The sequence below is a fragment of the Panthera pardus genome, unplaced genomic scaffold, assembly GCF_024362965.1.
Source record: "Panthera pardus isolate Hobbes unplaced genomic scaffold, ASM2436296v1 HiC_scaffold_2, whole genome shotgun sequence".
NCBI lineage: Eukaryota > Metazoa > Chordata > Mammalia > Carnivora > Felidae > Panthera > Panthera pardus.
The window spans coordinates 66,931,123-66,956,242 of NW_026526765.1; the positions used below are offsets into that span (position 1 = coordinate 66,931,123).

Sequence of the window (25,120 nt, forward strand, 5' to 3'; positions counted from 1 at the left end):
GAAATTTCAGTATGGATCAGAATCACCTGATAAGCCTATTGCACCACAGACTGCTCATTCAGTAAGCCTGGGATACAGGCTGTAAATCCTCATTTTCAACAAGTTCCCAGGTGATGCTGATGCTGAAAACAATTATCAAGATGTTAACAGTGGTATTCTAAGAAGCTGGAATTACAAGCAATTTTTTCATTTTTTTTTGTTTTGTAATTTTTAAACAATGAGTATTAAAAAAATACTGTTTTTAGAAAAGGTATAAAGATGAAAAAGTCCAAAAACAACAACTAAAAGAAATCCTTGGCATATCATAGGACATATGCCTAACTTTTCAAAATTAAAAATAATAAGCAAAAAACTTAAAATCAAAATCAAATTACAAGGCCATGTAAACTTGGATATCCAACAATAAAAATTAATTAAACTTACGGCAATTAGCCATATAATGGAATACTATGCAACTACAGTAATATTAAAACTATTGATATGAAAAGACTATGATGATACACAAAATTAAAAACAATTTTTAAAAAAATTCATTTTTGAGAGAGACAGAGTGTGAGCGGGGGAGGGGCAGAGAGAGAGGGAGAAACTGAATCCAAAGCAGGCTCTAAGCTCTGAGCTGTCAGCAAGACATGGGGCTTGAACCCAAAAACCGCAAGATCATGACCTGAGCCGAAGTCGGACACTTAACCAACTGAGCCACTCAGGTGCCCAGTACATACAATTTTTAAGAAGCATGCTGCAAAATATAATCCCATCAAATGCATGCCTGCATATAATGTGCAGAGAGAAAAATCTATACACTGTCAAAGGTTATCTGATTTAAAAAAGAATTTTTAATGGGTGATTTTGATATCTTTTTACTGGTCTTTATTTCTTAATTTTTAAAAATATTGAATATGCACAATTTGTAACAAGAGCTTTTTCAAAAAGTTTCTGTACATACGGTTAGAAATCTATTGAGGGGCACCTGGGTGGCTTAGTTGGTTAAGCGTCTGACCAGCTCAGGTCATGATTTCACAGTTCGTGAGTTCAAGTCCACATCAGGCTCTGTACTGACAGCACAGAGCCTGCTTCCAAGCTTCTGTCTCCCTCTCTCTCTCTCTCTGCCCCTCCCTTACTTGCTCACTCTCTCTCAAAAATAAAGAAACATTAAAAAAAAATCTATTGATAAAAACTGTAACCATAGAGGTAAATAAAATTGTTGAAATTTAACGTTTAAAAAAGTTTTGAGACTTTCAATTAGTTTAGCATGTTTGTGCACTTCATATAAATGGACTCATACAACATATAATCTTTTGTGTCTCATGTTTTTTGCTCACCAAACATTTATGAGATTCATCCATGCTATTACATGTATCAATTCACGGTTTTTCAATGCTGTACAGTAGTCCACTGTATGAATAAACCCAAGTGGATTTATCCTTTATCCTCCTAGTGGGCATTTGGGTTGTTACTCGCTTGGAGGCTATTATGAAGAATGCTACTATGCACATTCTTGCATGTATCTTTTAGTGAACACATGCAGTCACTTCTCGAGTACATATCTGGGAGTTAAAATGCTAAGTCATAGGATTTAACTTTAAAAGAACTGTCTGTTCTCCAACCTGGCGGTACTATTTTATACTCCTTCCAGCAATGTATGAGCATCCTGATGTTCCACTGTATGCATGACCAGTCTTTTTAATTTTAGTGATTTGAGTGGAGTGAAATGATATCTGCATTTCCCTGATGATAAGGGATGTTGAACCACTTTTCATGTGCTTACTGGCCATTTATCTCTCTTTTTGAATTGTCTTTTCAAACTTTTGGCCATATTCTTTAAATTGGATTTTTTTTTTTTTTTTTTGGTTACTGGTTTGCAAAAATTCTTTATCTATCCATACTGAGTTCTTCATTAGATATATGTATTGTAAATATTTTCTTGTAATCCATGGCTTGCCTTTTCATTTTCTTAATGAAGTTTTTTGAAAAGATTTTAATTTTAGTTTTTAATTTGATGGAGTCTATTTTATACCTTTTTTTTTTGTTTAATCCTTTATGTGTCCTGAGAAATCTTGCCTACCCAACGTCCAAGATACTGTCTTATATTTTCTTCTAAAAACATTAACAGAAGTTCTTGGTTTTAAGGGGTTATGTTTTTCTTTTATGGTTAGTGCTTTGTCATTCTATTTAAGAAATCTTTGCCTACTTTATTATTTAAAAAAAAATTTTTTTTACATTTATTTATTTTTGAGAGACAGAGCACAAGTGGGGGAGGGGCAGAGATGGAAGAAGACACAGAATTCGAAGCAGGCTCCAGGCTCCAAGCTGTCAGCACAGAGCCCGATGCGGGGATCAAACTCAGGAACTGTGAGATCATGACCGGAGCCAAAGGTAGATGCTTAACCGACTGAGGCACCCAGGCGCCCCAAAATCTTTGTCTACTTTAAAAACATGAAGCTGTTCCCTATGTTTCCTTCTGGAAGCCACTATTTTGTCTTTCACAAAGACAAAGGTCTATAATCCAACTTGAATTAATTTTTGCATATGATAAGAGGTAGGGCTCTGAACTCTTTACTTTTTTCTTTATACAAATATTTAATTGCCCCTGAACCACTTGTTGAAAAGACCACCCTTGCCCCAATGAAGTGCAGGGATGCCTTGGTCATAAATCAAGTGACCAAATATGTATGGCTATTTTTCTCAACTCTATTTCTGCTAGTCTACTAGTCTAATCAATTATCACATGTCTTTGTAACTTTGCAACTTTACACTAATTCTCAGCAACTATCTCTTTAAATATTACTTTCACTCCATTCTCTTCCCCTGCCCCTTCTGGCTCCTCTTCAATTATATTTGCCTGTATCTATCTGTGTCCTTCATAACTCTTACATATAGTTTTTTATTCACATTTTTTTATTTTTCTGTGCTTTAATTTGGGTATTTTCTATTGACCTTTCTTACATGTTCACTAATTCTGTCTTCTCACTAGTTCATTAATTCTGTGTTTACATGCCCAATCCAGTAAGTTATTAGTAAAACTATTTCTCAGTTCTAGAATATCTTTTTAATTACAGATTACAATTCTTTGTCTAAATTTTCTGACTTTTCATCCACTTTACCCATCTTTTCTTTTTCTCAAGACATTTATAATAATTACATTAAAGTCTTTCCTAATTCCAACATCTGGATCACCTTTGGATTTGCTTCTATTAACTATCTGTTCTCTTCATTTATCATTTTCGTTTCCTGCATTTCTTGTAACTCTTAGCTGTATGCCAATCGTTACGTATACAAGAACAAGAGAGACTTAAGACATATTTTCTCTTAGCATTTGCGTTTTCCACTACTGGAGTCTGATCTCCAATCAGGAACTAAAAATGGGCCACAGGTGCAGTTCAAGCAAAATTTACATCAATTTGATTTGCCAAGTTCTGCAAATGTGTCTCTCCCCTAAATTTAGACTGAAAATAATATAGGTTTCTGTCTCCTTAGCCCTTAGCCTCCTTCCCTATACAGCTCTCAAATCTGACATTTATCTTAAAAGAAAAACTAGCCATATTTGATACAGGGGCTACCTACCTTAAGTCTGTCTCTCTCAAGCATTTCAAGATTAAAGAATATTCACTTTGCTTTTCTAGCTCAGCCTTATTCTCAGGTGGTACCTGACTCCTTAGCCCTAAAAGTTCTGTCCCTTGGACGCAGTGAGCTTAGGTCTTTAGTCTGCTCCACAAAGTAAAAATCTGGCAAATGTTTTGTGAAGGAGACCTCCTGTGTGAAAATAATGTGTCCTTCTCACAGCAGAACTTTGCCTCCCAATATTCAGCTTTCCTAGTCCATCCCCAGATACCTTCACAAGACTCAGCCAATGCCATTGGGGAAAACTAGCCATGCATTTGGAGCTCCTCTATATGTCAATACTTCACATCTGCCCACATTTGTCAAGAGTTGTGACAGTTTCTTTCCTCCAATGGAGTCCTGCTTGTGCCAGTAATTAACAGCAGTCTGTATTCAGAATCAGTAAATATCCATGGGGAAGAAAATCACCAGTGATCTCTGCTCTAGAAAGAGATCTTTCCTCTTATGAATTTTAGTTAATATACCCCTTGATGACTCCACAGTTCTCCAAGGTCTTTTAAAGTATGATTTTTGTATTTTATCCAGTGTTTCTTAGTTGTTGGAGAAGGAATGACTGCCTGGAGCTGAGTCCTGCATACAACCTTACGGAAGTAGTTCTCAATTTCAAAGACTTAAAAAAACAAAACAAAACAAAACAAAAATGTAACACAACTGCAGAGCAATTCTAAATATTTCAGAAAATGTTTTGATAAATGGCAGTTTTTACAATTAATATGCATTTTGAAGGAGAGAATACTCATTTGCATTTATAAGTCTTGGAAATTTGGTTTTAAAATTATTTATATTATATAACCACACATTATTTTTAAAAACATTTTAAGATTTTGGAAACATTAAAGGATTATTTATTAGAGGTGAAATGTTCTATGGTGATATAAGTGAAAAGAAAATATTTATCAATGAGCAACTATGCCATTTCAGGGAGGTTGTTACTTGACCCACTTCTGTTTCTGTCACTATCTCAGTTATATATTCTTTTCATTAACCAAATATATTTAATAATTAAATCTTCCAATTAAGTTATGAAATGTGTCGATCTGAGTTTTTATTTCTAATTCTTTCTTATACTCTGAAAATAAGATACTCTACATGTATGTGATTTTGAAGTTCTACAACAATTTATAAAATTTCATTCTGACAAAATACAACAAAGATATAAATGGTTCATTAATAATTTACCTACAGATAATTTTTCTATACCATGATATCTCTCAGTTTAAAGGCTTCACATCTCTACATGGCCATGTTTATCTTGCTGCTATGCTCAGCATTTTATTTTTTAAATTACTATTATTATTTTTTTTTTAGAGTGAGAGACAGAAACTGTGAGCAGGGAAGAGACAGCAGGCTCCATGCTGTGTGGAGCCAGATGCAAGGCTTGATCCCACAACCCTGGGATCATGACCTGGGCCAAAATCAAGAGTCAGACGCTCAACTGACTGAGCCACCCAGCTACCCCTATGCTCAGCATTTTAAAGTAAATCAAGTTGACTGAGTTCCAACCCTGGAATAAAAAATACAGTACATAATTTCTTTTAAATTTAGCTACAATTTCTGTATTTATCTGTTTCCAGGTCATCTAAATCCCATGAAATATCTATTTTATTTTGTCATTTTATTTTATTTTATTTTTTTACAGAAAATGTCAAATATCTACACAAGTATGGAGAACATTATAGCAAACTCCCATGTATCCTCACATTCTGCCTTGATAATTATAAACTTATGATCTTGTTTCATCTATATCCATACCCACTTCCTCTATTCCCCTCCCTGACTCAGGCATCATATTATTTCTTCTATAAATAATTCAGTACATATATTTAAACAGGGATTCTTTCTAAACCATAATGCCATCATTATACCTAAAAGATAAGCTTTTCTTTAATGTTTTCAAATATATAGTCAGGGTTCACATTTCTCTATTGTACACATATTTCCCTGTCTCACACACACACACACAAATATTTGTGTAGCTTATCTGTATGAATGCCTTGTAATCAACAGCAAATAGTATTCTTTTTTGCCACTAGATGGTACTACCGTGTAAATTTCAGAAATACTTAAATTATCTAGTTGAAGACCCACCTTGCCTTTCTTTGGGGTAACCAGGTTAATGAACAGGAAACATGATTCAAGATTATATATATAATCTATTCCAAAGAATAATAAGTGATTTTGAGATAAATAACTACTGTTTTGGATTAACTTTAATCCAATGTAGGAAGTGCCAGTGTTTCCAAGAGTCTTTTCACAAATCAATACTCCAAGACAAAACAAATGGTCATAGTTCATGCTTTTGAGCTTAAAGCGTTTTAAGGAGAGTTACATAAATAATTTCATTATAAGGTTGCAACTGCTTTGATACCATATGCCCAATCCTAAAGAAATATGTGGATGTCTTTGCAAAGATGTCTGGAGAAGCACTTGCTGAGTAATAATCAATTCATGGTTGAATTCAGACATACCTTAAGTGTTCATTATTCATGATGTATAATATTATACCGCATGGATAAGTGGTCAACCTGAAATTCCACTGTAGAAATTTAAGGGTCTGACTTGTATTGTTACTCTGAGACATTCCACTTCAGCATGGAGATGGGTGTAAGGGTAGGTTAAAATGTCTCCCAAAAATTAATCCTGAATTTGCTCAAATACTTAAGCAAAAAGTTAAAAGGGATGTCAAAATTATGTACTATAAAGGTCTAGATAGACCTGCCAAGAGGAGTTCTTTGCAAAATATACTTCCCAAAGTAGATGAAAGAGTAGTCCTGTAGGGAACTTTAATTTTGTATCTTCAAACTTTTAAAACCACATGCCATGTACAATAATTTTAGATATATTGTGTTGATCAGGGTTAAAATAGCAAACTATTCTTTTTTAACCCATTAGATAACTGATTTGGCTGTTTTTAAGGTCACAGTTCGTGGTGAGGAAACATGTTTATTTAAAGTTTACCTTATGTCCAAAAGGACTGGAAGTAGGTATCTTACAGATCTATCATTGCTGAAGACAGTTTTAGCCACAGAAATAGGTAATTAAAATAAAAAAGATTTATGGATAGACAGAATTATACATATGAGTAAAAGGTTGAACTGTTATGATTAGACTATAAAGGGTAAGAGAGGAGCAAACTAGTTCAGTGATGTACAGAAGCTTGAAGAATAAGGGAGACCTCAAAATGCATAGAAAAAGAATTAGAAGAAAATAGGAAATGAATAAGAGTAGTGGACAGATAGGAAGAACAGGGTCAGGCACCCGGATGCTAAAATAGCCAAGAGGCAGAAACAACACAAAGCAGGAAGAGTTTTTAAAAGAGAAAGAGGTTAACAGTTTTGTTGATGATCTCCAAATTTATAAAGTTATTAAGTTCAGTGAGAAGATAATCTGCCTAAGTAACTGGAAATTAAAATAGCTAAAATTTTAACCTCAATTATTCTGAAATTAGAACATATCTTCCCCACTACAAACTGAGTATTTTATAACTTTTCTTGGAGGTTATCACAACTTTTCAATGCTATTTGGCAAACCAATTTCAGGACTTGAAAGAGTCATGGAAAGCATCTAGGCTAGTGTGATGCCTGTACTTTCCAAATAAGGCACCTTAAGTCCAGAAGCGTTTCTAAAGGTGATACAACTTGACTTGTGGCAAAAAAAAAGGAATAGGACCAGGTACTGACTCTCAGTTCTGGACTCTTCCCATTAGGGAATTCCATTTTTCTTGATCATTTATCACTATAGCACTTAAGTGGAGACAAGATCTGGACAGCTGGGGAGGAAGACTATCTTTAATAATTAAGGTACACTCTAAAGTTGTGAGACTAGTTTCTATGAATTACACAGAACACCCAGCCTCAGTATAGTGATGCTAAAGCTGGTCTCTTATTTTTAAGCTTAAAAACAACTAAGAACTAACTAGTAATTGGGGTTTTACGATTATTTTCTCTACATGATTCGCTGGATTAATTTAATACATTTTGGTCAAAACATACATGTTAACTTTTGCAGGAAGGAGTTTACATATTACTGCTGAACTTAAAATACACTTTTAAGTAAGCAAAGTATCTAACCCCAAGTTTACAGGAGGGAATACTGAATAAAAATGGATAAACTACAATTAAAAGTCACAGTCTTGATACCTTCATATTAGATGCCTCAGTTTCCAGTTTTGTAAGATGATTGGAATTATCTTCTAGCTCTTGTCGAAGATTTGAGTTCTCCATCTTCAGTGCCTCAACTTGCTTTAACAACTGATCATATGAAGCTGCAGCCATCCTTGGCTACCCTTGGACCTATAAGGTTAAAAAGGATTTTGAAATTCACTACTAAAAAAATCGTGGCTGCTTGTTTATAAAGAAAGGGATTAAGAAACAAAATTCTGGAGACATTTAATAAGAACTGTGTTAATTAGCAGTAATGGTTTCAAACCAATATTGTTCAAGCAGCATCTTTCTAAGAGGATGAAACACTGGAGTCTTAGCTGAAGACAAGGAGGAATAAAATAGAAGAGAACCTCAGTAGTGTTTGATTACATTTGCCTTTTCACAGGTGGATGAGATTTCTGTCAGGTTAGGACTTTCTTCAAGTTTTCAAAGAAACTTTAACTGGTCTTACAGGCAAAACTTATGTAATGAAGTATAAGCATTGATAAGAAATTTATATTGGTAACGTTATTTATGGATTTTGTCCAATAGCTACATAACTTTAAAGTCAGAGTGAATTAATGAGATTAGGTATTACATTTTGTCACTTTGATAGAAGGACAGTCTTAAGTATCATCCATGGGGAAGTAGTTAGTTCTGAACTTTCAAGAAGGCCTCATTAAAAAGGTAGCCATTTAACAGAATGAATACAAAGGACAGCCCTCGATTGAGAATTCAAATCTTTTTGATAGGAAGATGAAAAATAAGAATTACTAATACAAAGTTCTATTACATTTATTAAAAAAGATGAATATAATAGGCCATGCTATAGCATATGCGGTCTTTGGACCCACTGTGCTCAGAATGAGGCCAAAAGACATTTAAAGAAAACTGATGATTTTGGAAGTAGAAATTGTCAAAGAGAAGTGAGGTAGACTCTGGCAATTAATTATATCACTGTGAAAGAAGAAGGAAGAAAAGAAAGATATAGAAGATAGCTAGGTAGTAAGAGATCCTTAGTATGAAGAATTAGAGATTGCTAAGAGTTAGATTAAGACTAACCAAGTTCAGAAGACCCAGATTCTCTTTTTAGTTTAATCCCAAACACAATTTAGAATAAATAAAATTCTGCCTACATTAATTCTTTTAGAACTAAAAAGTATTACAAAAGTTTGTCTGTAAACGATACTTAAAGATCTTGACATAAGAAGATGCTTCTGTAATAAAACCCACTACACAAATCAAGGCAGCCAGGTTATAACACTAACTAGTCAAGGCAATATTGGAGTTCAGCAACTGGAAGGCCCTTAACAAGGAAAAACAAAGGACTCTGATATAGCCATTTCTTTGAGTTAATGATATATTTGATGCAACCCACTGTCATCTGAGGAGGAAAGTGAGTCATGGGAGGTGGGCAATCACTGACAAAAATCTTTACGATTGAAAACAATGAGAACTAGATTTGTATTTGGAGACCCAGGTCTTAATTTCAGGCTTGGTCATGGTTTAATCTTTGTCCCTGCATTTTAATTCCTTTCACCATTTGTAAAATGGCTATCTACTACTATCTGCACAAATACAGGGATACTGTTAGTGCTTTCTTCTGCAGCATGTATATTACAGGGATACTGTTAGAATTAAGTAAGAAAAGGCAGGTTGAAAATAAAAGTGCTATGTAAATATATGTTATAAAAAGACACATGTAACATATCTTCCTTAGAAAGACCCAATGTCAATCTGTTTTAAGCTTCTGTACTGTGACCAAGGGACAAAGGGTAAAGAAGTAATTCAGCCACTTGAAAAGTACAGACACATCTCAAAAATGAAAGAGAAACTAATGGGTATGATCATTAATCTGCTTTACATCATCCCATTAACAAGCGGGTCTGAAAATATACTAAAAACCATGTAGCAGAAGTGGGGAACTGACAGAATTTAATAATGCAAGCCCTGAAATTCTTTATTTCAAATAACATTTTAACAGGCAACTTTGCACTAAAATAATAAAATATTAAAGGTAACTAACACTGGAAAGAAACAGGTATACACAGGTATGTGAAGACATGGAGATCTCACACAATCACAGAAAGAGCCAGATGGGCAAAATGAGCATAGACGAAGCGTTCTTTACTGAAGGGAAAAAAATTCAACCCTTCATATGGATAATTAAAACATTTGAACACTTTCCCCCCCTTCCAGAATCACAATCATAATTTGATGGGAACAAGAAGATGTTTCACGGAGTAATAATACTCCCTTGTATTCTTTTAAATTGTTGCAACCATTCTTCCCTAAGTTAAAACTGCTTGATGCAAAATTTGAGAAATCATAAATTTACTTTAGAACACCTTTTATACAATCATTAGAATTACATGCCAAATAGATCTTAATTGCAAGTCACTCAACAACATTAAAAAACTGAAAATTTATCTCATGAAATTAATAAAACCTTGGAATCTTTCACTTTAATGAGAGTATGCAAATATCCCAATTTGTTTTTCTGTAGTCAAGATGCCATTAGAGAGATCCTCACCCCATAAGAGAAAGGTTAAGAGAAAAGAAAGCAACAGGACTGTTATTCAGACTTTTATCCAAATGTTCACTGAAAAACAAACTTAGAAGTATCCGAAGAAATTAATGCAAGGAGGAAGAAAAGTTGCAGGCTGGTAAGATATTCAATTAGAATTAAATTTGGAGTTATCATTATTACTAATGTACGAAGTCTGGGATCATTTTTTTTTTTAAATCAGTGAAACTGTTTTTATTGTTTTGTTTTGATGGATTAAAAAATATGTATTTGCTAGCACTTTTAGGTGGCAATAAGAGGAAAATACTAACAGAAAGATAACAAAGCAAAAGAATCCTAAAAGACTACTTTGCTCAACTGTATGCAAATAAACTTGAAAACTTAAATAGGTAATTTTCTAGAAAATGTAATCAATCAAAACTAATAGCAAAGAGAAAGAAAATCTAAAATTTATAATAAAAATCACTATTAGAAAATCGACATCATTGAACATACTAATAGATCGACACAGAAAACAAAATATGATTCTGGCAAAGGTGATGAAAAGATGTTCTACAAATACAGTGCCGTTCTTGGTTGAGAATACTGAATGTAAAAGGACTCTTCTTCTTCTTCTTTAACATGACATCAGCCCCAAAGCCAGCACCATATTTAATGTGAAAACAGTGGATCTATTTCCAAAGTCAGGGAAGCCCATTTTTACCCCTATGTTACTCATTGCACTAGAGTAAAGAAGTTAAAAGGAATAAAATTGGCAGATGAAATAATTACATACCTAGAATATCCCAAAGAATCAACTAAATATTACTATAAAGGTAACTGAGGTATTTAGCATAGTCCAAAACATACAGAAATCTTTCCTTTTTATGTGCAAAGAGAAATCAGAGAGAAGATGAAATGGAAGGAAAGGTCCCTATTTCTAATTTTTAGGGGTATAAAATACTTAGGCATAAACTGAACAAAGAATCCAAAACATATATGAGGAAATATAAACACACCTTGTTCATGTACATAAAGATTCAGTATCATGAAGATGTCATTTCCCCCAACTTAATTTATAAATCTTATACAGTCCCAGTAAAAATGCTACATAAGGTTTGTTTTCATTTTGTTTTCTGTAGCTAGACATTTGGAAAAACAAGCAAAAAAGGGAAAATATGAAGAGAGAAGAGAAGGACTAGAACTACCACATATTAAAATATTGTACAAAGCCTTTATAAATAAAAAAAAGTATATAGTTAACTACATTGTACCAATATGTTCATTTTTTAGTCCTGATACTTGTACTGTGAATATGTAAGATGTTAACATTATGGGAAGCTGGGAAGTTGAGTGAAGGGTATACAGGAAATTACTATACTATTTTTCCAATTCTTTTTTAAGTCCAAAGTCATTTTTGGGGGTGCCTGGGTGGCTCAGTTGGTTGGGCGCCCGACTTTGGCTCAGGTCATGGTCTCACAGGTTGGGGTTCAAGCCCTGTGTCAGGCTCCATGCTGACAGCTCAGAGCCTGCCTGCTTCAGATTCTGTGTCTCCCTCTCTCTCTCTCTCTCTCTCTCTCTCTCTCTGCCTCTCCCCAACTTGTGCTCTCTCTCAAAAATAAATAACCTTATTTTAAAAAGTTTTTAAAAAAGTTTTTAAAAGTTAGGATATCGTCATTTGAATAGGTCAACCATGGGAACACACACACACACACACACACACACACACACACACACACACACACACAAATCCATAAGTAAATACATGTAAATTTAGTCATAATGAAGGTAGCATTTCAAATACATGTGAAAAGTTGGGCTTTAAATATGGGCACTGAGCAAAAGGACAGCCATAAGAAAATAGATAAAATTGCATCTACTACTCATATTACACACTAATATGAATCAGAGAAGGAACAGAGATTTAAATGTATAAGAACATTATATTGCACTTAAATTATGGAAACAGTTTTGCTTTTTAATTAAAGATATTTAAATGGAATACACCCTCTTTTGGAGTTCTCTGATGATGTCTGTAGAGTAGGAGTAAAAGATCAGGTATGTTACTTCAAGCAAGTGGGAGTTTTTATTTGGTATAAAAGCATAACTACTTTTAAATAAATAGGATACAACTGTGCAGTGGAATACTACACTGGCATTAAAAAGAATGAAGTTGATGTTAAGAAAAAAAAGGCAAAAACCCCCCCAAAAACCCCAAAAGAGTGCAGGTCATTGCATCTCATATGGTCCACCCTGTTATATTAAAAGGACTGTGTAAGCATAAAAAATGTCACCAAAAGGATATACAAAAATATAGTCATTGTCTCTAGAAAAAAAAAGGTCTGAGGTCTGCTGAGAAGCCTTCTTTGATACCTTTTAGTAGAGTTTGAAGATTAAAGCAAAAAGTTGGTTCTCTGAAAAGGCTAAATATGATTAGACAGAGAGAAGAGACCAAATACAGAATATGAACAAAATTTGGAAGGGGGTTGCTGATTTAAGAAGAAATAGAAAACCTTAATAGTTCTATAACTATTGAAAAATTGGAGCAGTAAATATTTTCTCCCTTCTCTTCCCAACACAAAAAAACACCAGATCCAAACAGTTTTACATACACTTTCTACCAAACATTTAAGAAACAAATCATTCCAACTTTATAAAACTTTCCCAGGAATAGAAATAATAGTTAACATGCATTCTATCAGGCCAATACAATTATGATATAAAAGTCAAAGGTAGTGCGAAAAATAATTATGGCTAATATTATCATGAATATTAATACAAAAATCCTGAACAAAGTATCAGGAAGCAGGATATATTAGTATACAGTAAAGAAACTATAGCAGAATCAGGCTGGGTTATCCTATGAATCAAAGGATACTTTAACATTATATCATTTATGTGTCATTCACTACATTAAAATATTATATAAGAAAAATCAAAGTCATTAGCTATGCAAGAAAAAAACTCTTAATAAACTGGAAACATAATGGAAGCTGGCAAAAGCTAAACATTTTTAACAGTGAAATGTTAGGGGCATTCTTTTTAAAATGAAGAATAAGATAAGGATGTCTATTATTACCACTTTCATTCAACACAATCCTTGAAGTCCTACTTACTAATTAGCACAGTAAATTTTTTTGAAAGAATAATGATTTGAGAGGCATTAGCAAAGGATAAAAATTTTAAATTATGAAAATTTAAGAAGTTTGTCAGATACAAAAACCATTATACCAAAAAAAAGTTTTGTTTTTTTTTAATATGAAATTTATTGTCAAATTGGTTTCCATACAACACCCAGTGCTCATCCCAAAAGGTGCCCTTCTCAATACCCATCACCCACCCTCCCCTCCCTCCCACCAAAAAAAAAAAAAAAAGTTTTAATTCCAAGCAGAGTCCTCACCTATTTTTTATTCTTCTTCTTTAAAAAAATTTTTTTTAAAATTTTAGACAGAGAGACAGAGAGAGAGAACACATGAGCAGGGAAGAGGAGCAGAGGAAGAGAGAGAATCTTAAGTAGGCTCCATGCTCAGTGCAGAACCGAGCGTGGGGCTCAATCCCACAACCCTGGGGTCATGACCTGAGCAGAAATAAAAAGTCGGACACTCAACCGGCTGTCACCCTGGCACCCAATTCTTTTCTCTTTATTTAACAACCAATCCAGGTCCTTATCTTCCATTCTACTTCTCTTCCTATTCTCTACTAAGACCCAATAGGTGATGATATTCAGTTTCCTATCTGCTATATTCTTTGCTCAATCCTTCCTTTCCTTGCATTCTGTAAATGGCTACTTACTTTGGCTGGACTCTATCCAAGCCTATTCCCAGTAAGGACAAGCTCCAAGATGGCCACCAAAATTACCTGAATTGGCAAACATTTTCTGAAAAGGCTTTGGGAGCCCTAAGATTTCTGTCACAATCACCTTTGTTGTTTTAACACAAAAGCAGCCACAGATAATACCTAAATAAATGGGCATGACCATGTTCCAATAAAACTTATTTTACAAAGACAATGGCAGTTTGCTGACACTTGGCCCAGAACATGAATTTCCAATTCTGGTATTTAAACACCCCAAGGTAGCCCAGATAATTTCAGGTATTTAAACACCCCAAGGTAGCCCAGATAATTTTAGGTATTTAAACACCCCAAGGTAGCCCAGATAGTTTCAAAGGCTACTGAAAAATTCTCAAGATTAGTATTTCACTTTTAAATAACAGGAAACAACCTGCTATGCTGGAAACAACAGAGAACTAAGAAGTCTTAAGGTCCGTGATTAATTTTTAGCAATCATTTTTAATTTCCATGATTTCTTCATCTTCCAGAAATTTGCTGCAATCTCTATTTGGTTCCCTCTCACTCTATGGCATTATAAGTACATACCTTAAAAAAAAACTTTTTTTTACTATCACTTAAATGGGGTCTTAGGAGAAAGAGGTGATAAATGCCAGTGATTAATTTACTAGCTGGCATGAGAAACTCTATTTTTACTTTAAGGTTTTTAATTCACATAGAATTGCTGTTTTTATATATGGTATGAGTATAGTACTTTATTGTCTCCCATATGGAGAACCAATTATATCAGCACTATTTATTAAATAAAACGTTTCCTTTCCACTGAACAGAAATGTTATTTATCATTTGCTAAACTCTCATGTATACTTAGAAGTGTTATTGCATTACATTTCTATTAATTTGAGGCAGATTACATTTCTATGATACTAAATCTAACTTCTCTCTGTCATGAATAATTCAAGTCCTTCAATCAAATTTTCTAGTTTTTTTTCAAGAAACGTTCCTATGCCTTTTCCATCAAACTTATTTGTTTTTTTGTTGTTGTTTTATTTGCCGTGAATAAACACCATTCCATGCCAGATACTGCTAATACCGGTAAGAACTACTGATTTTATTTAATACATATCCCTTATGCACCCACCTTCTCAAATTATCCCATGAATTCTAATAGTTTTTCTTATGTATTTTCTGGGTATAATTATATAAGTTATAAGTAAAGATAACTTTTGTCTCTTCTTTCCCAGTATTTACACATTCCTTATCTTGTTAGCTTGAAACTTCAAAATAACGTTGAATAGTGATCTTATCCCTGATTTTAATAGGAATAGTTTAGTGTTTCACCATTTTATAGTCTTGCTCTTAAGATTTCAGTAAGTAATTTTTAGGCATTTTCCTTTTAAGTTTTTATTATTTGATTCATTAATAGTTCACCGGTAAATTATTTCTTCTAGCTTTTCAAGTGGATTAACCAGAGAGTTGTATATGTTCTCTCATTTAAAAATTTGCCACTTTTCTTATTTGTGCTCTTTTGGTCCTTTATTTTCTTAATCAGACTTGGTAGTGTTTCATCTGTTTTATTGATCTTTACCAAAAAAATAAACTTTTGGTGTTATATATCCTTTCTACAACTTTATTACTTTACTCATTTCTGTATTTATCCTTAACTAATTACATTATTTCCAACTGATTTATTTTGTTCTTGTTATTTAAACTGAATATTAATTCATTTATTTCCTTACTCTATTTACATGTTCGTTTATCAATTTCTATCTTAACAATATAAGTACTTAAGGGTATTAATTTTCTTCTCAGTGTAAGCTTGGCTATGTCCCATAGGTTTTCGTATAAAGTGTTTTCCTTTTTATTTCTTGACAATTCATAACTGCAATAGATTTCCTCTTTGATCTAAGGGGAAACTAGATCTTTCTCAATTATTAAGTGTATAAAATGACTTGAGTCATTTTTTTATTGCCACTAACTGATTATTTATTAGACTGGAGACTGTTGCCCTCAAAACTGCTACTATTCAGAATTTTTTAAGGTTTGCCTTGTGGCCAAGAACATGACTAATTTTCAGAAATAACCCACTGAAATTTTAAAAAAGGAAAGAGTGTAAAAAGTTCTATCCCTTAAATCCTTTATATGTGCTTTTCTGTGTATTTGGTATGTGAAATTTATAAAGTCTACCATTTATTGCATACTTAAAATACACTATGTAGTACAAGTGCCCTACATATATATCTCATTTAATCTTCAAAACTGTAAGGTAGCTATCACTCACCATTTTAGAGTTAAGGGATGGGACTTCAAAATGCTAAATAATTTTCGTAAGAACACAAATCAAGTTGCTAAGCCAGATTTCAAACTCCTGTTTCTAATGCTCATGCTTTTAAAGACCATACAATACTATCTTTATGTGGTTTTCATGACCTGTTATATCGGTTAAGTCTACCTTCCAAACTTATGTTCTACTAGGTCTCAATATAACCCTTCTCAAATCCCTCCTCATTATCCCGTGTAGACTGTTTTGTACTTTTGTTCACAATTTGTCTCCTTTTTGAATGTCCCTTCCTTTTTTCCTCTGCTTTGCAGTATCTCCATCGTTTAAGGCATAGTTCTGTTGCCTTAACATAAAATCTTCCTGTCCTCTCCAGCCAATAATGAGTCTTTCTGCTGCTGCTGAGTTTTTGATGAGTTTTGTTTTCTCCACCTTTAAGACAAAGTTTATTATTGAACACTTAGACAGATTTTGTTGTTTTTAGGAGAGAGAGAGAGACAGCATGAACGGGGGGAGAGGGGCAGAAGGAGAGTGATAGAGAATCGTAAGCAGGCTCCATGCTCAGTTAAGAGCTTGATGCGGGGTTCAATCTCAGGACCACAAGATCACGACCTGAGCCAAAATAAGAGTCAGACATTCAACTGACTGAGCCACCCAGCCACCTCTCGAATACTTAGCTTTTGTTAATTCCCAAATACTTTATTCTGTGACAGCCACAAAAAGACAAATAACAAGCAGGAATAAACTGAAGCAGTGCTTTACCAGCCACGGAGAGCAAGGAAGAGAAAAAGAGGATACAAGTTCAAAGAATGTCTAAGATGACTTTTCCATTAAAACAGTAAGATGATGGGGGCGCCTGGGTGGCTCAGTTGGTTAGATGTCCAACTTTGGCTCGGGTCATGATCTCGCGGTTTGTGATGTCAAGCCCCCTGTCGGGTTCTGTGCTGACAGCTCAGAGCCTGGAGCCTGCTTTGGATTCTGTGTCTCCCTCTCTGTCTGCCCTTCCCCCACTCATGCGCACATGCGTTCTCTCTCTCTGTCTCTCTCTCTCAATAATATATAAACGTTAAAAAATTTTTTTTAGATAGTAAGATGATGGATTTCTCTCTATGGCTATACAATTGAAATCAACAAACATTTGACAATTTACTATTCACAAGACACCATACAAATATTATATAGAGATTTTGTTAGGTTGAAATGTGTTCTCCAAAAAGATACATTGAATCACAGGTAGCTAGCCCCTAGTATCTCTGAAAAGTGACCTTATTTGGAAGCAGGTCTTTGCACATGTAATCAAGTTAAGATAAGGTCTTAACAGATTAAGGTGGGCCCTGAATCCAATGACTGGTATCCTTAAAACAAGACCAAGTGAAGAGATGGAATCACCAAGACAGAGGGAAAATGCTATGTTAACAATGGAGGCAAAAACTGGAGTTTGCTCCAGCGGAGGCAATGGAGGCAAAAACTGGCAGCTGCAAGCAAAGGAATGCCAAAGATTGCCAGCAACCACCAGGAGCTAGGGAGAGAGACACGGAATAGATTCTCCCTTAGTATCTCCAGGAAGGAACCAACCTTGATGACACCTTGATTTCGGATTTTTAGTTTCCAGAACTGTAAAGAAATAGATTTCTACAGTTTTAAGCCGCTAGTCTGTGGTACTCTGTCACAAGAGCCTTATGAGACCAATGCAAGGGGAAAGATAAGTTGAAACATTCCTTATTCTCAAGTATCTTATTATCCAGCAAAGGAGTAATATTCTAGCAGCATGGGTAAATCAGGTGAGTATACAAATGTATCAGATGTTTGTGTACCACCTTACATTCTCTTGGTTGTCTTTAACTTCAGATGTAAACTGACTGTACATTAGCTATACCAGGTATCTTTTGCTTTCTGTCCTAGAGACACCCCAGCATGGGTCCCCGACATTCATGCATGTACAACTGATAAAAGAATGAATGTTTGATGGGGCAATCCTTGACTAAAGGGGAATGGAAGCTAGTACATATACTCTTTTTATGATTGGATAATTAATTCTATGTGGTTCCTCAGAAAGTCCTGACAGATCAAGCCACAGTTTTCCAAAATGACAACTGACTTGAGAACCTATACTTATTCTGGCTGTCCATTTTCACTTAACTCTTTCTAGCCCTCTATTCCTAGAATCACTTCCTAAAAAAAGTACTTCATTCAAGGCCTTGTCTCAAGATTCTGACTTACAGGGGAACCAGGCTAAGATGCAAACTATTTACAATCCGAGGGCAAATATAGGGCTCCTGTGTGGCTCAGGTGGTTGAGCATCTAACTCTTGATTTTGGCTCAGGTCATAACATCATGATCATGATATTGAGAACCTGCATCCAACTCCGTGCTGAGCATGGAGCCTGCGTAAGATTCTCTCTCCCTCTCCCTTTGCACCCCCCTTCCACGCCTTCTCTCTCTCAAAAAATAAAAAAAATAAAATAAAATAAATACAAATTTGTATTAAAAAACATTTGATAGAATGCTATGGAAGTAATACCTTGCTGAGAAAATTAGGCAAAACATTGAGAATGCAAAAGCCATTTAAGAAGGGACTTGAAAGATAGCATAAATAGTAACAAACATAAAGGTAAGAGGTTAGTATTTCAGAAAAAGGAACAGCATGATCAAAGTTCAGAGGTTAGAAAAATGATGTATATTTGGGAAAACAGATAGCAATTTAATTTAGCTGAAATCCAGTGTAGAGGAATCAGGGAAAAGAGGGAAGTAAGAGCATAAATATGGTCTGGAACCACATTGTGGTTGGGTGACTTCATACTGTGAGGAAGAAGAGGTTTGGACAGAGTAGCTACAGAAATGGTATGATAACAAGCTTAAAAGGTAGGAGGCCATGTTGCTTTAACGTTTCTATTATAAACAATATCAGAAGTAGGTGATATACTGACATAGATTAAGTGATAATAAAACCAAAAATCTAAAAGTAGTTGGTGGAATATGATTTCAATACTCTTCAATGTTATGTTTATTTACCATATGAGTGACATTATACCCTATACTTTAAACAAATCTGGTACTCGAAAATCTGAATTTACCTAAAAAAGTAACCTTCATTCCCAAAAGTATAACTAACTTAAAAACAAAAACTACAAAACTTCAGCTTAAAAAAAATAAAGAACTGTGTGTACATATGCCTACAGTAGACAGAACAAGGGCCCCACGAAGATGTCCACATCCTAATCCCTTAAACCCATGAACGTGTTACTTTACATAGCTTAAGGGACTTTGATATGATTAAGTTAAGGATCTTGACATGGGGAGATTTTCCTGATATAGGTGGACCTAAGGTAATCACAAGGGCTCTTCTAAGGGGACAGAAGGGTCAGAGTCAGAAAAGCATATGTGACAACAGAAACAAAGGGTCAGAGTCAGAGAGAGATTTAATATGCTGCTGACAATGAAGACAGAAGAAGGGGCTACAAGCCAATAGAGGTGGCCTCTAGAAGCTAGAAAAAAAGGAAATGGATTCTCCCCCGTAGCCTCTGGAAGAAATGCAGTACTGCTGCTATTTTAATTTTGAACCAGTGAAAACCATTTTAGACTTCTGTCCTCTAGGGCTGTAAGATAATAAATGTGTGGTCTCAAACCACCAAATTTGTGGTAATTTGTTACAACAGCAAAAGGAAAAAATGCCCTATGATCCAGAGATCCCTCTCCTAGGAATAAATTCCACTGAAATTTCTCATTGGCCATGTAGTTTAAAACATATCTACAATTTCTTTGACCCTATTCCTTCAAAAGGTAGAGCTTAATTTATCTTCCCTGTGTGAGCTAGACTTAATGACTCACTTCTAATAAAGAAAATATGGTAGCGGTGTGACTTTTGAAACTATGTCTTAGATGGATTACTTCTTGATCTTTCTCTCTGGGATCAAGGGAAAAAGCCAGCTGCCCTGTCAAGAAGATACTCAAGCTGCTCCATGGAGAGGCCTATGGCAAAGAACTGAGGCCTCTTGCCAAAAGTCAAGAGAAACAGGCTATGTGAGATCCATCTTGGAAGTGGATTCTCCAGTTGAGTCAAACCTTCAGATGACTGTAGCCCTGGCTGACATCTTGACCGCAACTTCATGAGATTGTAAGCCAGACTACACTTTGAATTTCTGCTCCACAGAAACTCTAAAATAATAAATATTTGCTGTTTAAGCCATTAATATTTGCAGTAACTTTTTATGCAGTATGAAACGAACATAGTCTATAAAGAGTCATGTAGTAGGATGTACAACGTAGCAGTGTGTGTGGTAAAAAGAGATTTGGAAAAAACCTAGGACCCTCCCAGAGGACTAATGATAGATACTACATAACACTATACAGAAGAGTTAGCACAAAAAACTACACAGACATAAAATATGTAGATCTTAAAAACAGTATTGAATTAAAAATGTTCAAAAATTATGTAAATTAAAAAACAAATTTTTTTAAAAAAAAAAAGGAATGAAAGCAGGGACTCAGAGATTATTTGTACACCCACCTTCCCAGCAACATTATTCACAATACCTGAAGATGGAAGAAAACCGAGTCCACCCACAGATGAATGGATACACAAAATGTGGTATACATACAATATTATTCAGCCTTAAAAAGTTAGGGAGTTACGACACATGCTAACTATTTCACAAGAACTGATGCATGTTTAAGAACACATTTGAATGAGTGCGTAAAAAGGGAGTGGGTGTAGGGTGTGGGAATAAAGGGGATAAGGCTTGCCCTATATGGATTGATGATGTCATGATTTGATTTACAAAAAATAATTTTTGAGAACGTATCTTTTACATAATATGTGAGAAGCCACCTATACCAAAATAAGAGCTGGTGTACCTTTCCTTCTAGAAGCTGACCCTACAGAAATCAAGAACCACAGATTATTGACTATTAGAACTAGAAGATCTAGAAATCATTTCATCCAACCATCTCACTTTATAGTCAAGACACTTAATATTTGAAAGTAATTTACTTTTCAGAATCATCTGTGATTCCAATCAGATTTTATAAAGCATGGTGTTTCAAATCGCAAACTACCAATTTCTCTAAATTAGAAGATACTTTAGGTGATATAAACCCTTAAAGATCCTAGGAGTAGCCAAAGCAATCAGTCTTTAACTAGCAATGACATTTCACTTAGTTCTTTTTTGGAGGTAAGTTTCCATGTTTTATTTGATTCTCCAGCACATTTTACAGGTCTGGCATTTTAATAGGTACTCAAATATGTAGTGAATGTACTCCCTTGAGTACTATTCATCTTCTCTATATCAAAGTGCTCTATCTCATCTTGTGGGCTAAGTAATATTCCACTCAGATTTGAAAGAAAGAAAGAAAGAAAGAAAGACAGAAAGAAAGAAAGAAAGAAAGAAAGAAAGAAAGAAAGAAAGAAAGAAAGAAAGAAGGTGGAGCGGGAAGGGGGAAGGTCAAAATTAAGAAATTAAGGATAACATTTAATATAAAAAGACTGGTTACATTATGTGTAATTAATGACAGTAAAAAATAGAGAAAAATGATAGGACAAAAATCCACACAGCATCAATAAATAGCTTTGATTCAGTTCTCGGGCATATTTATGAATATTTAACTTTTGAATTCCTTAAAGTTCAATTTCAAAGACCACAAAAATCAACAGTCCAGTCTTATGTTAGGTATTTCACACCACAAGAGGAAAGAAATCAACTTTTCTTAATTTAGTTATTTAATTCCAGAAAGTACTAAAATTTAATGTTATTCTATTTAAAAGTGTGCATATGATTAATGAGATGCTCTTAAAAAAAAAAAAAGGATGTTATGAATGTCATTATGAAAACTGCTGTCTCTCCATTTGCTTAGCTAGCAGATATTTTACAAAGCATTCTTCTATCATGGTTAGAAACTCAAAACCAAGTAAGATTTATTTTTCATTTAATGAATAATTTGTCAATGACATATTACTTTTCAAATAATTTCTATGACATACTATTCTGTATATTATGTAGTAAGAGATATTATGAAATATTTTATAGACCTATGCCCTTTATATCCTTTTACAATACATGACCTTGGATAAAGTCACAACATAGTTAAGAATACTCTTAACACTTTAAAATGAAAATAATGCTACACCGATGTATTTAAATAATAAAATAAGATAATCATAAACTCCCAAAGACTATGCTAACTGAGGTTCAAAGAAATGACTGGTATTAGCTAGTAAATTTCATTTGCAACTTTAATGTGACATCTTTAATTCTAGCTGCAGTTTCCATCAGATTAAAAAAAGAGATCTTAAGGACTATTAACCCTGATATACATGATCAAATAATTCTTAAAGTAGAAATAATTGTTTAAATAAAGAACAAAATTGCTTTAATTTATCAGTGAAAACTTTACATAGTCTAATTTATTCAAGTCCAATTCCTTAATATGTTGAAAAAAAATTACTAAAACAAAATTACAGGTTCTCAGAAGACTTTCTACCACATAAGCACTATTTAAGAGACACTGTCCCTGATCCTCGAGGGCTTTACAAAGCCAATGCCATCCAGTTCAGGGACTAGGGAGGTGTGGCAGGCTGGCTGTCATAATATGCATAAAGATAAGGTATTTAAAATCATATTTAATCTGAAAACATGTTTTTAGCAAGAAAAAAGTAACTGCAATGAAAACACTCTGTATCAAGAGTATATCTTATGAGTGTTTACTAAACAAATAAATCTAAAAGAAAAACCTTGGTGCTTTAATTTAAAATATCTGCCTTTGGAGTTTATTCAATAGTATCTAAAAGTAACCAAAAGTAATATAAAATTACTTAATACAGATCTTAAATCTCAAGCCCATGAAAAATTTATCATTAATTTTTCATAAAGTAATTCACATTATAGTGATTTATTCTCGAACAACCTAGTTGATGGCATAAAGCTACACTAACAAAGGAAAAGAGCCACACTGCTTCATACATAATTTATTAACATTTCCTATAGGATTTACGTTACAGGAAAGAATTTGAACATCTCTTGTATGATGTAGAATCAAGTGTCTGATACATCCCACTGCCAAAACATTCACAGCCTGGTATTTTTCCTACTTTAAAAAATTAAGTATTTTTTTTTTCTCCTATTCAGTTTACAATTATAAACTATGGCTTCTTGTAAAAGGAGTTCTACCACCAGCATTGCTGCAAGGTTTCTTATTCCTCTGCAGTTGTCTTTTCAGTCTAACAGAGGGAGAAGAGCACTGCTGCAGTCATCTACAAAATGCCACTACCATTTCGACTTGTAACTAACAAAGACGCTGGTATCTTTTTGCCACCCTATTCAGAGACTACTGTTCATTTAGATGTGTTGCAAAAGCAGGCACTTTGGTGACCAAAATTTCTCCAATCAACCAAAACCATCACTCAAGCTCTGCAGTATCTGCCTCCTCCCCTTCCTCCTCTGAAGTAGCCCTGTCCACTAGATTCACATCAGCCATCAGCAGCAGCTTTGTATCCCCTCTCTTGGCTACCACTGCATATGTCCTTGTGGCCAGGGAGGAAAAAAAAGCCTTTCAATGGACTAGAGCTTTTGCTCCTCGCCATGAATATGTTCCATTCTTTGTTGTCCTCTACCCGTTTCCTTAGATACTGTTATTGCACTCTGTCAACAGGCATTATAAAAACAAAACCTCCTCTAGCTTCAAAAACAGCTTTCTCACCAGACTCCCCTTAAGACTCCTACCCCTCCCCCCTTCTTCCTCTTCTGTCAAAAACCCAGGATCAGAAGCACAGGAAATCCATCTCCTGTGCTGCAGTGGGGGGAAGGGGGGAGACGCCCCTGCCTCCTGGCTTGGCATGTGGCAATAGACCCTGTGCCAAGGAAAGGCCACCGGTTTCAGACAGTGCGAGGGAAAACCGCGTCCCCCTCCCCCCGCAGCAAGCAGGGCTATCGTGGCTCCAGCACTTACCCCATTTCCGAGCCCAGCAGCACCTCCATTCCGTCTCCAGTGACACCCAGGCGGGCTGCGCCAATACAGCCACATGTCGGTCACGTGAGCCCACGCCCAGCCAATCAGCAGGTCCCCGACGGGAATGAGGAGCGCCCTGGTCCGCATCCAGAGGATTACACAGCTGCTTCACGCTCGGTTTCCAGACCCGCACTCCGCACTCCGCAGTAGGGCACCAAGCCCCGCCCCACTGCCCGGCAGCCGAGCCCTAGCCCGCACCTAGTGCTGGTGGGTGCGCCCATATCGCGCCTTTCCCCGGCAACCCACAGAAGCCAAGGAAGCTGACTAGCATAATAGGTTGGGGTGGGGGAGGTTCACAGGGCAGAAAGATTAACATGAGATGCTGGAGGTAGGTGGGTGAATAATAAATTACATCTCATTTGCTAAGATTTACATTACTTGCAGCACAGAGGAAAAGAATTCTATTAAATGTATTACAATGAATCACTTCACATTACAAGTCACTTGTGATTTGTTAAAAATACAGTTACTACAAAAGCTATGATGGCAGCATAGAGTGGTTGAGATCAATCATGGAGTTACAGGGTCCGGAATGAATCTCTCCTGCCACTTACTAAATGGGTGGACTATAGTCACTTAAAGGCTTAGTGTTTCAGTTTCCCCTACAAAATGGGAGAAGTATATACATGATGCAGTATTTACAGCAGTCCCTGACACAGTTAAGTGCTGTTAGCTTCTACTAACCTGAGTGGAAATTCTATATTTCATTTAGAAAAAAAAATTTTTTTTTTTTTACATTTTTATGTATTTTTGAGAGACAGAGCACAAGTGGGGGAGGGGCAGAGG

General features: G+C 35.0%; 1 protein-coding gene across 11 annotated transcripts in view; it reads right to left on the minus strand.

Moving 5' to 3' along the window:
- The window catches only part of APC (APC regulator of WNT signaling pathway), a 149,618-nt gene that overhangs the window by 70,726 nt on the left and 53,772 nt on the right, over positions 1 to 25,120 (minus strand). For 4 of the 11 annotated variants that reach the window (XM_053907142.1, XM_053907149.1, XM_053907147.1 and 1 more), the window contains one exon: positions 7,758 to 7,910. The exons of 5 other annotated variants lie outside the window; for them this stretch is intronic. In XM_053907142.1, coding sequence (XP_053763117.1) covers positions 7,758 to 7,892 — 135 coding nt within the window. In that variant the 5' untranslated portion in view covers positions 7,893 to 7,910. Of the gene's footprint in view, positions 1 to 7,757; positions 7,911 to 24,274; positions 24,463 to 25,120 lie in introns of those variants that run through there. 2 more of the 11 variants (XM_053907141.1, XM_053907140.1) reach the window with 2 other exon arrangements.